The sequence below is a fragment of the Procambarus clarkii genome, chromosome 15, assembly GCF_040958095.1.
Source record: "Procambarus clarkii isolate CNS0578487 chromosome 15, FALCON_Pclarkii_2.0, whole genome shotgun sequence".
NCBI lineage: Eukaryota > Metazoa > Arthropoda > Malacostraca > Decapoda > Cambaridae > Procambarus > Procambarus clarkii.
In genome coordinates, this window is record NC_091164.1 from 33,432,814 (window position 1) to 33,446,906 (window position 14,093).

Consider the following 14,093-nt stretch of genomic DNA (forward strand, 5'->3'; position numbering starts at 1 on the left):
ACCGCCCTCACCAAAATGGCGGCTCCAAACCTTCTCTTGCTGTTTATACCCTCTATACGCACGTTATATATAAGTATCTACATTTGTGTTCACCATAGCGAACCACTAAGCTGGTATGGTGAGTGCAGTCAATAAAAGGTGGCCACACACAGTCAAAAGACATCGCTACCACCCTCCCTCCCACAGCATTACACCTCCTTCCATGGCGCACAGCGCTAAATATCACCACAATCCTGCTATTATCAGAACCCTGGTCAGTTTTATCACAGTCAGGGGTCTTCTGTAATAATATCATCGCTACATAATAGCATGAACAAGTATAATTTGGCATTTTTAGGCGATGCTGTGGTCACAAGCTGAGCAGCAGTGCTGTTAGCTCATGCTGCGTGCGTCAGGCTTGGTTGCTCACTCAATACTGAGGCCAATAACACCCGGGAGTTTGGCCCACGATTTTTTTTAAAAATGGCGTCTGTTTACAAGAGCCCTGATGAAGGTGTGGTGAACCCGTGTATCCGCGGGCTGTTTGAATCTTGCGTAGTACTCCAACACATCATATGACGTGATGCGCAGTTTACTGGAACAACGTCCAGCATGTCATATGACGTGATGCGCACTTTAAGGGTTAATAGATAAGTATCCCTGTCTTCCAGGAGTAACTCCATTTTCCAGACATAGTCATCCTTATTCATAATAACTACTGCATTTGATTTATCAGCCTTGGTAATATGTAATGAGTTATCATTTTTTAGATTTTTGAACGCATAAATAAATCGACTTGGACATTTAGTAACAGAATTGTAAAGTAAAACACAATACATCATACCCTTGCACACATTAATATCTTCAACTGACACATCACTATACTTTTTGAGATTGCTGAAACATTTGGCAATATCTACAAAATTTACTTTTCCATTAGATGTGCCAAAGCTCAGGCCATATCCTAATGCAGTAATCGTGTTGTTATCAAGTTGTCTATCCTAGAGTTGATAACAAAATCCCGGTTGGAGCATTTATTCCAGTTACTTTGTTGAATAAGTCTCTTCAATTTGAAATCAAGTTTAGTACTCACCTTTCTGTAGGCAGACCTCAACCTAGTATAACAGTAATCCATCAAACACTGGCTACATTCAGGCGGAATGGCTTAGAGGAAAGCATATTTACAGTTATCCACCACTTTAAAGCATTCACGAACTTCTAATTCAAGTAAATCAATGTTTTTCATAAGCACTATGTGGGGTATCTCATTAAACGGACAATCAGACAATTTAAGAACGCTGTTTGGTAATAATGAACAAGGTAGCACTTGTTCACTGAGGCATTTTCGAAGAAACCGGAGACGAAGTTTCAAGGAATGAGATTTCACTAAAGTAGAACGAAGTTTAGTAACAAAAGGTTTAAGGCTCCTCTCTCTACCCTTCCTTTAAACCTTTTGTTATTAAACTTCGTTCTGCTTTAGTGAAATCTCATTCCTTGAAACTTCGTCTCCGGTTTCTTCGAAAATGCCTCAGTGAACAAGTGCTACCCTGTTAATTATTAGTACGTTCATCATTATTACACTAATAGTACGATCAAGTCCAATTTAATAAAAAATTCTCCTGGTACAGCAGGTTGTGTGTATTCGATTCCCTGCAATGATTGTGATGCTGTGTATCTTGGACAAACAGGAAAGGCCTTACAGTTGCAGTTGTCCCAACATGCTTATAGTATTAGAACTGCCCAAACGTCTAGTGCATTGTATCTACACACGAGTTTGTGTGATCACACTATTAATTGGGATGGAGCAAAAAGCATTACTAATTGTCGTGGTTTCGTGGAACGGAATTTGATCGAGTCTGCCTTAACCCTCAAACCGCGCATATCATATATAAATGATATCAGTGACAAAACCGAAACCGCGCACATCATTTATATATGATTTCGTGTCTAGCGCTATAATTTAAACTCCACGCCTGGGATAGGGGCAGCTATAGTACAGCCACGACCGATAGTTGCCAGATGCCACCTAGAAAAAAATCCAGGCCAACATTCTTGGGTGTTACAGCGTCAGTATTGAGCAAGCCACCAAGGCTGGCATACGCAGCACGAGCTCACAGCACCGCTGTTCAGCTTGTGACCACAGCATCGCCTACAAATATCATAATATATAAGATACTGCTATTATTTAGCAGTGATAGTATTACTGAAGCCCCCTGACTGTGATAAAACTGACCAGGATTCTGATAATAGCAGGATTGTGGTGATATTTAGCGCTGTGCTCCATGGAGGGAGGCGTAAGGCTGTGCGAGGGAGGGTTGTGGCGTCGTCTTCTGACTGTGTGTGGCCACCATTTATTGACTGCACTCACCATACCAGCTTAGTGGTTCGATATGGTGAACACAAATGTAGATACTTATATATAACGTGTGTATATAGGGTATAAACAGCAAGAGGAGTAGGTTGGGAGCCGCCATTTTGGTGAGGGCGGTGGCGTCGTCTGCACGACTTATCATGTTGTTTACTGGTGACCACAATAGTCTTTGGGCACCATACCAGTTTACTTGTACAAGTATGGTGAATAAAACAGGTAGATATTTATATATAATGTGTGTATATAGCATAATAACACCACAAACAGTATTGTTGAAGGACAAATATTAGTGCGTCTGGCCTTGAGGGCGGCCGCCGATCAGCTGACTGTGTGAGTAGCTACGTCTTTGTGGCCTTTACTCACCATACAAGCTTAGATGTACAGTTATGGTGAACAAAACATGTAAATACGTATATATAACGTCTGTGTATAGTGAATAAATACAGAAAGAGTATTGTAGGAGGTGAATGAGGGTGAGTGAGATGGTGTTGAGGGAGGGAGTGGCAGTGAGTGGCTCGCTGGTGTTTGGCGGTCACTCCTCGTTGCTTTTTGACTCACAAGACCAACTTAGTAGTTCGTTATGTGTACAAAACATGCAAATACTTATATATAACCAGTGTATATAGTGTAACAACAGCAAAACTATTTGTTATTGTTTTATGAACATAATAATTGAATCACTAATATGCACACCATAATTTTGAGTACAGCGATGGTTCACACATTTTATAATATAAATATACCACAATTCACTGTATGGAATAATATTACTGCAAAAAAACTAAGAAAAAATCAGAGACATTGAAATAATTAGGTAATAATATATTTGTGGCAACTGCCGTCTGACAGCTCGGCGGAGTAGACCTCATCTGGCGAAGGCTCTGCCAACGCCCCTTTTTTGCCACACTTCCCTACCCTATTGCGGCTAAAATATGCCACCTACGATTTTTTTTGTTATTTTTTCCGTGATCAGGGAACAAAAATGAACACTTCTATAAGACGAAAGAATTTTTTGGAATTTTTTTTTTTTGTTGCGCCTGTGGGTGTGAATTCCATTTGGGCCCCTAGCGGTTTGAGGGTTAATCAGTGTCCAAATCATATCAATGTTAGTACTGGTATGTACAAACTTGATCCATTTTTAAGTTACAATATTGCACAACAGTTTAAGAAAAAACTCTGAAAGGATTACTATGACTCATTTTAATATTATATTTATATATTGTGTGTTCATTAAGGCTTTAATCTTTCATCCTTATTCTCTGACTGCTTAATCCTATTATTCTAAGCTAAATCTATACTGCTTCTGGGTAATTCTTTACCTGGGAATATGTGGTCATATTCAGCTGTTGACCTGTACCCTCTCTTTGTTTCTCCTAGTCAGTCTGGTGTTAATAACAGCTGTAAAACGGCCGAAACGTTCATCTTCCTTTCCAATTTCTTTGTAGATTTTCTGCATATATATATATGTCGTACCTAGTAGCCAGAATGCACTTCTCGACCTACTATGCAAAGCCCGATTTGCCTAATAAGCCAAGTTTTCATGAATTGTTTTTCGGCTACCTAACCAAACCTAATCTAACTTTTTCGGCTACCTAACCTAACCTATAAAGATAGGTTAGGTTAGGTAGGGTTGGTTAGGTTCGCTCATATATCTACGTTAATTTTTACTCCAATAAAAAAAATTGACCTCATACATAATGAAATGGGTAGCTTTATCATTTCATAAGAAAATAATTAGAGAAAATATATTAATTCAGGAAAACTTGGCTTATTAGGCAAATCGGGCCTTGCATAGTAGGCTGAGAAGTGCGTTCTGGCTACTAGGTACGCCATATATATATTGGTAGCAGTCTTTCCTGTAGACATATATTATTAAATATGACCGAAAAAGTAAGATTAATAAGTCTAACACGAATTTTCTCAATATTTCTTATGTTTCTTTTCACTGTCGATGGTAACTGAAAAATCAGTTGTCCAAAATTCATTTTTATTTCTAGTCTGACGCGACACTTGAATGCGTTTCGTAATAACTTATTACATTTTCAAAGACTTTAGTTTACACACACACAACTATAACCTGCAAACACTAAACAGATTTCTTACTATGCTATAATTCAAACGACTTTTCATTTTATATACCTGCATTTGGGTGAGGTGATATGTTACAACAGTTTTGGATGAGGTGAAAACAAACTTTCAACATAAGATAGAACATGAAATTTTGGGTAATATTGGGTAAAGTTAAAGGGGGAAAAATGGAAGTAAATGCAAAGAGCCTATTGGCCCATATTTCTTGATGCTTCTATATTGGTGCGGAGTCTTGAAGTGGGTAGAATATAGTTGTGCATTAATTGGCTGTTGATTGCTGGTGTTGACTTCTTAATGTGTAGTGCCTCGCAGATATCAAGCTGCCTGCTATCGCTGTATCTATCGATGATTTCCGTGTTTTTTGTTAAGACTTCTCTGGTGATGGTCTGGTTGTGGGAAGAGATTATATGTTCCGTAATGGAGCTCTGTTGCTTATGCATCGTTAATCGCCTGGAAAGAGATGTTGTTGTCTTGCCTATGTACTGAGTTCTTTGAGGCTTACAGTCCCCAAGTGGGCATTTGAAGGCATAGACGACATTGGTCTCTTTCAAAGCGTTCAGCTTTGTGTCTGGAGAGTTTCTCATGAGTAGGTTGGCAGTTTTCTTGGTTTTATAGTAAATCGTCAATTGTATCTTCTGATTTTTGTCTGTAGGGATAACGTTTCTATTAACAATATCTTTCAGGACCCTTTCCTCCGTTTTATGAGCTGTGGAAAAGAAGTTCCTGTAAAATAGTCTAATAGGGGGTACAGGTGTTGTGTTAGTTGTCTCTTCAGAGGTTGCATGGCGTTTCACCTTCCTTCTTATGATGTCTTCAACGAAACCATTGGAGAAGTCGTTGTTGACTAGGACCTGCCTTACCCTACAATGTTCTTCATCGACTTGCTTCCATCCTGAGGTGTGACTGAGAGCACGGTCGAAATAAGCGTTAACAACACTCCTCTTGTACCTGTCTGGGCAGTCACTGTTGGCATTGAGGCACATTCCTGTGTTTGTTTCCTTAGTGTAGACTGCAGTGTGGAAACCTCCGCTCCTTTCCATGACTGTTACATCTAGAAAGGGCAGCTTCCCATCCTTCTCCATCTCGTAGGTGAAATGCAACACAGAATTCTGCTCAAATGCCTCCTTCAGCTCCTGCAGATGTCTGACATCAGGTACCTGTGTAAAAATGACGTCAACATACCTGCAGTATATGGCCGGTTTCAAGTTCATGTCGACTAAGACCTTTTGTTCGATGGTACCCATGTAGAAGTTCGCAAACAGGACACCTAGGGGAGAACCCATGGCGACCCCATCTACTTGCTTATACATGTGCCCATCCGGGCTCAAGAAGGGTGCCTCTTTAGTACAAGCTTGGAGTAGTTTCCTTAGAATGTTTTCTGGTATATCAAGAGGAGTACAGACCGGATCACGATACACTCTGTCTGCTATCTATAATATATATATATATATATATATATATATATATATATATATATATATATATATATATATATATATATATATATATACTGTCCTTAGATTATAAATAAAATAGATAAGATTTGGTGGTCTTATCACCATCAAATCAACTAAGCCCAGATTTGTGTGAGACCAATAGTCAATTTATCCATCATGGTTATGTTTGGTGAAGAGTATCACTCAATCTCAACAGTCCTGTATCGTAATTGTGTGTTCCCATAGTGTAAAATAATCCAGAGTTGTTCAGTAAAACCCATGTGTTAAGATGTAACCCACAGTGCACTTATTGTCCAACTTAGACTAAGAATACTTGATCCTTCCCCCATTATCACATACGATACATACATTTCCTTCCATTATTCATAATAAAGTAAGGATGGGTTTTGTTAGTCTGTACTCTCAGGTATGGCTTACAAACAACCCTGCTGCTGCAATATGTTACCAAAATATATTATCCCATACTCCGCGATATGTTTATAAAAAATATTGGCCTTGCTGTGAATGTGTTAATTTGTCAGTAATATTAACCCTGCTCTAGAATAGCTAATGCAAAGAATGTATAAAAATATTATGTTATTTGTATTAGTAAATAAAGTACTGTAATATTAGTTTTTGTTGTAAATACATCTAGCATAACTAAATATTCTTTTCCACAGGATAACAAGCCAGAGGAATGTTCAGTGTGTTTTAACGATTATGACGACAATCGGCTACGACCTCGTACACTGCCATGTGGCCACACATTCTGCTCCCAGTGTATTGACAATGCTATCAAGAATAGCCAGCTGACCTGCCCCAGCTGCCGAGCACGCTGCCACAGCCTCTACTCAGTTCCCAATTAACTATGCTGTGGAGGCTTTTGTTAGGAAACTAAAAAATATCCAGCTAACAACTGAGGAAGTAGTGCCAGCAAAACCTTATGAAGGTCCCGCCAGAGGCATCAGTAAGACATTACGTTCCATGGTGCAGGAGCAGAAGAGCAGCATCAGCCACCTCATTATTAGCTGTGAAGAGGTACTGTCCCAGCTGGGGGAGTACCGGGGGCAGCTGGGGGACTGGAAGACTCACCACCTTCAGCTCCAGGACAGACTCTATGCTCTGGTAGAGCAGAACAAGTCAGCAATGAAACTCTTGGAACTGGAGGATACCAGTGTGGTAGATATGACAACACAAGGAGAGGAAGGGAAGACTCAGCTGCAGGCCATGTTGGGGAGCCTCGACACAGTCAACACCCCACAGGAGGTTGGCACAACCATAGACACAGCTGATGGGTGCAAGATAAAGGTAGAAGATTGGCTCCGGAACTGCCAGGAACTCTTCCCAGATGTCAAGACTGTCCACACCTCAGTGAAGGTACACTACCGAAGGTCACATTGTTCTCACCCAACTGAATGTAGTTTTGCCTCTACATAAATACTTTTGACATGGAGACACATCAAGATGAGAGTTGACTTTATATATATAGGAAACATTTTTATTAATAAAGTCAACTGTCATCTTGGTGTTTCTCTACACTGTGGTCAGTGTAGAGAAACACCATTACTTATATTGTGAAATTATTTTACTCAGAGCCTGATGCTTCATTATAGTCCAGTTACTTTACTCAGTGCCTGATGCCTCATTATAGTCTTGTTACTTTACTCAGTGCCTGATGCTTCATTATAGTCCAGGTTCCACCATTAATGTTTGTGTTGGTAATGACAGGTGCAGGAGACCATCAGGGAGGCCCTGGAGATGATGACCACAGAGACAGGTGCCACAGCTGACCCTGTACACCTGGGAGACTCAGCCTCCACCATTAATGTTTGTGTTGGTAATGACAGGTGCAGGAGACCATCAGGGAGGCCCTGGAGATGATGACCACAGAGACAGGTGCCACAGCTGACCCCGTACACCTGGGAGACTCAGCCTCCAGCATCATGAATAAAGTTCAGGAAATCACTGGAGAGATCCCCCAGACGCAATTGACAGTAAGTTTTTTATTTTCTCTCATAGGTCATGTCACAAGATATTGAGCTGCATTTTGTGGAGAGGAAGCCTGTTCTTAGGTTTATCGAGGTTCCCCAAGGGCAACTACTGACTTCCCTTAATCTACAATTTACAATAGTTTCCTACCCCTGGGATAAATATTTACTGGTAGGTGAACAGACCCAACAGGTGAAAGAAAACATGTGAACCATTTCTGTCCTGCTTGGTGATTGAACCTGTGATCCTCTATTGAACCCGGGATCCTGGCCCCCTCACAGAGGCGCAGAGAGCGGGTGACACTCCACCAACCTACCGGGAAAGCATTCAAGAAGATAGTGAACCAAAACAGACCACTGCTGGGTTCGAAAAGACTGAAGCCTTGAAACTGCCAACAAACTCCCAGACAATGTCAGCATCAACCTCCCTGCCAGTAAAAGGGGGCTGGAGCTACAGGTCCCACACCAACCCCCCCTGCCAGTAGAGGGGGGGGGGCTGGAGATACAGATCCAGCACCAACCCCTGTGCCAATAGGGGGGGGGGGGCTGGAGCTACAGGTCCAGCATCATCCCCCTACCAGTAGAGGGGGGGGGGCTAGAGCTACAGGTCCATCACCAACCCCCTGCCAGTAAAGGGGGCTGGAGCTATAGGTCCAGCACCAACCCCCTGCCAGTAGAGGGGGAGCTAGAGTTACATGTCCAGCACCAACCCCCTGCCAGTAGAGGGGGGGCTGGAGCTACTAGTCCAGCACTAACCTCCCTCCCCCAGCCAGTAGAAGTGGGGGGGGGGGGTAAGCTGGAGCTACAGGTTCAGCAACAACCACCTGCCAGTAGAGGGGGACTGGAGCTACAGGTCCAGCACCGATCCCCTGCCAGTAGAGGAGGGCGGGAGCAGGAGCTACAAGTCCAGCACCAACCCCCTGCCAGTAGAGGGGGACTGGAGCTACAGGTCCAAAACCAACCCCCTGCCAGTAGAGGGGGACTGGAGCTACAGGTCCAAAACCAACCCCCTGCCAGTAGAGGGGGACTGGAGCTACAGGTCCAAAACCAACCCCCTGCCAGTAGAGGAGGGCTGGAGCTACAGGTCCAGCACCAATCCCCTGCCAGTAGAGGGGGCCTGGAGCTTCAGGTCCAACACCAACCCCCTGCCAGTAGAGGGGGGCTGGAGCTACAGGTCCAGCATCAATTCCCCTGCAAGTAGAGGAGGGCTGGAGTTACAGGCCCAACTCCAACCCCCTTGCCAGTAGAGGGGGGCTGGAGCTACATGTCCAACACCAACCCCCTGTTAGTAGAGAGGGCTGGAGCTACAGGTTCAACACCAACCCCTCTGCCAGTAGAGGGGAGCTAGAGCTACAGGTTCAGCACCAACCCCCTGCCAGTAGACGGGGGTCTGGAGCTACAGGTCGAACACCAACCCTCCTGCCAGTTGAGGGGGGCTGGAGCTACAGGTCCAACACCAACCCCTGTCAGTAGAGGGGGCTGGAGCTACAGGTCCAACACCAACCCCCCTGTCAGTAGAGGGGCGCTGGAGCTACAGGTCCAACACCAACCCCCCTGCCAGTAGAGGGGGGCTGGAGCTATAGGTCAATTGCCAACCCCCTCCCAGTAGAGGGGGGCTGGAGCTACAGGTTCAACACCAACCCCCTGCCAGTAGAGGGGCGCTGGAGCTACAGGTCCAACACCAACCCCCCTGCCAGTAGAGGGGGGCTGGAGCTATAGGTCAATTGTCAACCCCCTGCCAGTAGAGGGGGGCTGGAGCTACAGGTTCAACACCAACCCCGTGCCAGTAGAGGTGGGCTGGAGCTACAGGTCCAGCACCAACCCCCTGCCAGTAGAGGGAGGGGGCTGGAGGTACAGGTCCAGCATAATGGGGCAGACACTGACCACAGGTGATAATGGGACTGACACCGACCACAGGTAATAATGGGGCTGACACTGACCACAGGTGATAATGGGGCTGACACTGTCCACAGGTGATAATGGGGCTGACACTGTCTACAGGTGGTAATGGGGCTGACACTGACCACAGGTGATAGTGGGGCTGACACTGACTACAGGTGATAATATGGCTGACACCGACCACAGGTAATAATGGGGCTGACACTGACCACAGGTGATAATGGGGCTGACACTGACCACAGGTGATAATGGGGCTGACACTGTCCACAGGTGGTAATGGGGCTGACACTGACCACAGGGGATAATGGAGCTGACACTGACCACAGGTGATAATGGGGCTGACACTGACCATAGCTGATAATGCGGCTGACACTGTCCACAGGTGGTAATATGCTGACACTGACCACAGGTGATAATGGGGCTTACACTGTCCACAGGTTGAGGACCTCCGCAGGATGAGAGAGCCCGTCAAGAGGCTGGTGGAGGCTGGCCGGGTGTTGGCCGTCCAGGAAGACCAAGATGGCCGCCGCTCCGCCAGAATAACTCTACAAGACGGACAGCTGTTCCTCCACTCACTCCTGCATCAGCCCACGCCTGCCCACGCCCACACCCTCCAGGTTACTTTATTACACCCACTAGTCTTACTGACATTACTGACTTACTGAGTTATGATAACTAATATAGCATTTTGTTATACAGTTATCAGCATGATTTTCATTTTCTGCAGGAGAGTGAGGTTGTGGGCGTGCTGGAGCCCTCCTGCACCCTGGCGTTCCTTGACCTCGGGTGGGCGGGGTCAACAAGAGGGCGGGTCACCATCCGGCTGACCCCTGACACTCCGCTGGCCAGACAGTTTGTGTTGTTGTGTACGGGCCAGCGGGGCCACACCTACCGCAACACTAAACTGTTGGGGGTGGGGCACAAGGGTGAGCCGTGGGAGTGGGTGGTGGGCGGAGACTACAAGAGTAATGATGGTGAGGGAGGAGCCCCACTGCTGCCTGACCTCCAGGGGCAGTACCGGAGGTCAGCCCGGGCAGGAGCTGTGTGCGCCAGGTATGTGCCAAGGGGTCCCAGGTGTTCCCAGTTCGCCATCACCACCAGGGACCGGGTTGCTGTCCAGTGGTCAGATGTCTTCGGTGATGTGGTGAGCGGCCTGGATGTGGTGAGGGCAGCAGTCAACCACAGTGACATTACGGAGGTGACTGTGGTGGACTGTGGTGTTGTGCTGCCACTCTAGTTCACTGTACCACCCCCATCACTACTGTGGTGTTGTGCTACCACTCTGTTTCACTGTACCATCACCATCACTACTGTGGTGTTGTGCTCTCACTCTAGTTCACTGTACCATTGCTACTGTGGTGTTGTGCTGCCATTCTAGTTCACTATACCACCACCATGACTACTGTGGTGTTGTGCTGCCACTCTAGTTCACTGTACCATCACTACTGTGGTGTTGTGCTGCCACTCTAGTTCACTGTACCATCACCACCACTACTGTGGTGTTGTGTTGGTACTCTAGTTCACTGTACCATCACCATCACTACTGTGGTGTTGTGCTGCCACTCTAGTTCACTGTACCATCACCACCACTACTGTGGTGTTGTGCTGCCACTCTAGTTCACTGTACCATCACTACTGTGGTGTTGTGCTGCCATTCTAGTTCACTATACCATCACCACCACTACTGTGGTGTTGTGTTGCCACTCTAGTTCACTGTACCACCACCATCACTACTGTGGTGTTGTGCTACCACTCTAGTTCACTGTACCATCACCATCACTACTGTGGTGTTGTGCTGCCACTCTAGTTCACTGTACCACCACCATCACTACTGTGGTGTTGTGCTGCCATTCTAGTTCACTATACCATCACCATCACTACTGTGGTGTTGTGCTGCCACTCTAGTTCACTGTACCATCACCATCACTACTGTGGTGTTGTGCTCTCACTCTAGTTCACTGTACCATCGCTACTGTGGTGTTGTGCTGCCACTCTAGTTTACTGTACCACCAACATCACTACTGTGGTGTTGTGCTGCCACTCTAGTTCACTGTACCATCACCATCACTACTGTGGTGTTGTGCTGCCACTCTAGTTCACTGTACCACCACCATCACTACTGTGGTGTTGTGCTGCCACTCTAGTTCACTGTACCACCACCATCACTACTGAGGTGTTGTGCTGCCACTCTAGTTCACTGTACCACCAACATCACTACTGTGGTGTTGTGCTGCCACTCTAGTTCACTGTACCATCACCATCACTACTGTGGTGTTGAGCTGCCACTCTAGTTCACTGTACCATCACCATCACTACTGTGGTGTTGTGCTGCCACTCTAGTTCACTGTTCCTCCACTAACACTACTGTGGTGTTGTGCTGCCACTGTAGTTCACTGTACCATCACTATCACTACTGTGGTGTTGTGCTGCCACTCTAGATCACTGTACCATCTCTACTGTGGTGTTGTGCTGCCACTCTAGTTCACTGTACCACCACCATCACTACTGAGGTGTTGTGCTGCCACTCTAGTTCACTGTACCACCAACATCACTACTGTGGTGTTGTGCTGCCAATCTTCCCCTCACTATCACTGATATATCACCATCACCACACTACCACTGCTATATCACCATCATCACACTATCACTGCTATATCACCATCTTCACACTATCACTGCTATATCACCATCACCACACAATCACTGCTATATCACCATCAACACACTATCACTGCTATATCACCATCATCACACTATCACTGCTATATCACCATCACCACACAATCACTGCTATATCACCATCACCACACAATCAGTGCTATATCACCATCATCACACAATCACTGCTATATCACCATTACCTCACTATCACTGCTATATCACCATCACCACACAATCACTGCTATATCACCATCACCACACAATCACTGCTATATCACCATCACCACACAATCACTGCTATATCACCATTACCTCACTATCACTGTTATATCACCATCATCACACTATCACTGCTATATCACCATCACCACACAATCACTGCTATATCACCATTACCTCACTATCACTGCTATATCACTATCACCTCACTATCACTCAGGTCCCACACATTGGGTCAGACACTGACCAAGTAACAAAACTGTGGATAAGTTGCCATGTATATATTTTATACCAAAATATAACAATGTAATATAATATATATTATATCATTATCCATAGTACTCACCTATTTGTGTTACTCTACAGTTGTAAATTGGTCGGTGTTTGTTATTCTGTAAATAATATTACTGCTAAACACTGCTAATTATTATGTTAATTGTAATAGTAATAGTAATTATGTTTTGTAACTGTTGACAGTTTCCCTGACTGTTACCATACTGGACCATGGTGTGTTGTGATATTACCATACTGGACCATGGTGTGTTGTGATATTACCATACTGGACCATGGTGTGTTGTGATATTACCATACTGGTCCATGGTGTGTTGTGATATTACCATACTGGACCATGGTGTGTTGTGATATTACCATACTGGACCATGGTGTGTTGTGATATTACCATACTGGACCATGGTGTGTTGTGATATTACCATACTGGACCATGGTGTGTTGTGATATTACCATACTGGTCCATGGTGTGTTGTGATATTACCATACTGGACCATGGTGTGTTGTGATATTACCATACTGGACCATGGTGTGTTGTGATATTACCATACTGGTCCATGGTGTGTTGTGATATTACCATACTGGACCATGGTGTGTTGTGATATTACCATACTGGTCCATGGTGTGTTGTGATATTACCATACTGGTCCATGGTGTGTTGTGATATTACCATACTGGTCCATGGTGTGTTGTGATATTACCATACTGGTCCATGGTGTGTTGTGATATTACCATACTGGACCATGGTGTGTTTTGATATTACAATACTGGACCATGGTGTGTTGTGATATTACCATACTGGTCCATGGTGTGTTGTGATATTACCATACTGGACCATGGTGTGTTGTGATATTACCATACTGGACCATGGTGTGTTGTGATATTACCATACTGGTCCATGGTGTGTTGTGATATTACCATACTGGACCATGGTGTGTTGTGATATTACCATACTGGACCATGGTGTGTTGTGATATTACCATACTGGTCCATGGTGTGTTGTGATATTACCATACTGGTCCATGGTGTGTTGTGATATTACCATACTGGTCCATGGTGTGTTGTGATATTACCATACTGGTCCATGGTGTGTTGTGATATTACCATACTGGACCATGGTGTGTTGTGATATTACCATACTGGTCCATGGTGTGTTGTGATATT

The 14,093-nt window shown here is 44.8% G+C and overlaps 1 protein-coding gene across 1 annotated transcript; it reads left to right on the top strand.

The window, feature by feature from the left end:
• Positions 1–5,980: 5,980 nt before the first annotated feature.
• LOC123759119 (peptidyl-prolyl cis-trans isomerase-like) lies at positions 5,981–13,273 on the top strand. The gene is made up of 4 exons (XM_045743989.2): positions 5,981–7,251; positions 7,603–7,868; positions 10,199–10,378; positions 10,489–13,273. The coding sequence occupies exons 2-4, from the start codon at positions 7,752–7,754 to the stop codon at positions 10,996–10,998; spliced, it is 807 nt and encodes a 268-aa protein (XP_045599945.2). The 5' UTR covers positions 5,981–7,251; positions 7,603–7,751; the 3' UTR covers positions 10,999–13,273.
• The last annotated feature ends 820 nt before the right edge of the window (positions 13,274–14,093 follow it).

Bases quoted from the DNA above. Each gene is read 5' to 3' on its own strand.
- LOC123759119 (XM_045743989.2), top strand. From the start codon at position 7,752: ATGATGACCACAGAGACAGGTGCCACAGCTGACCCCGTACACCTGGGA. The intron at 7,869-10,198 runs GTAAGTTTTTTA...CACTGTCCACAG, and splicing joins TCCCCCAGACGCAATTGACA to GTTGAGGACCTCCGCAGGAT. The intron at 10,379-10,488 runs GTTACTTTATTA...CATTTTCTGCAG, and splicing joins CCCACGCCCACACCCTCCAG to GAGAGTGAGGTTGTGGGCGT.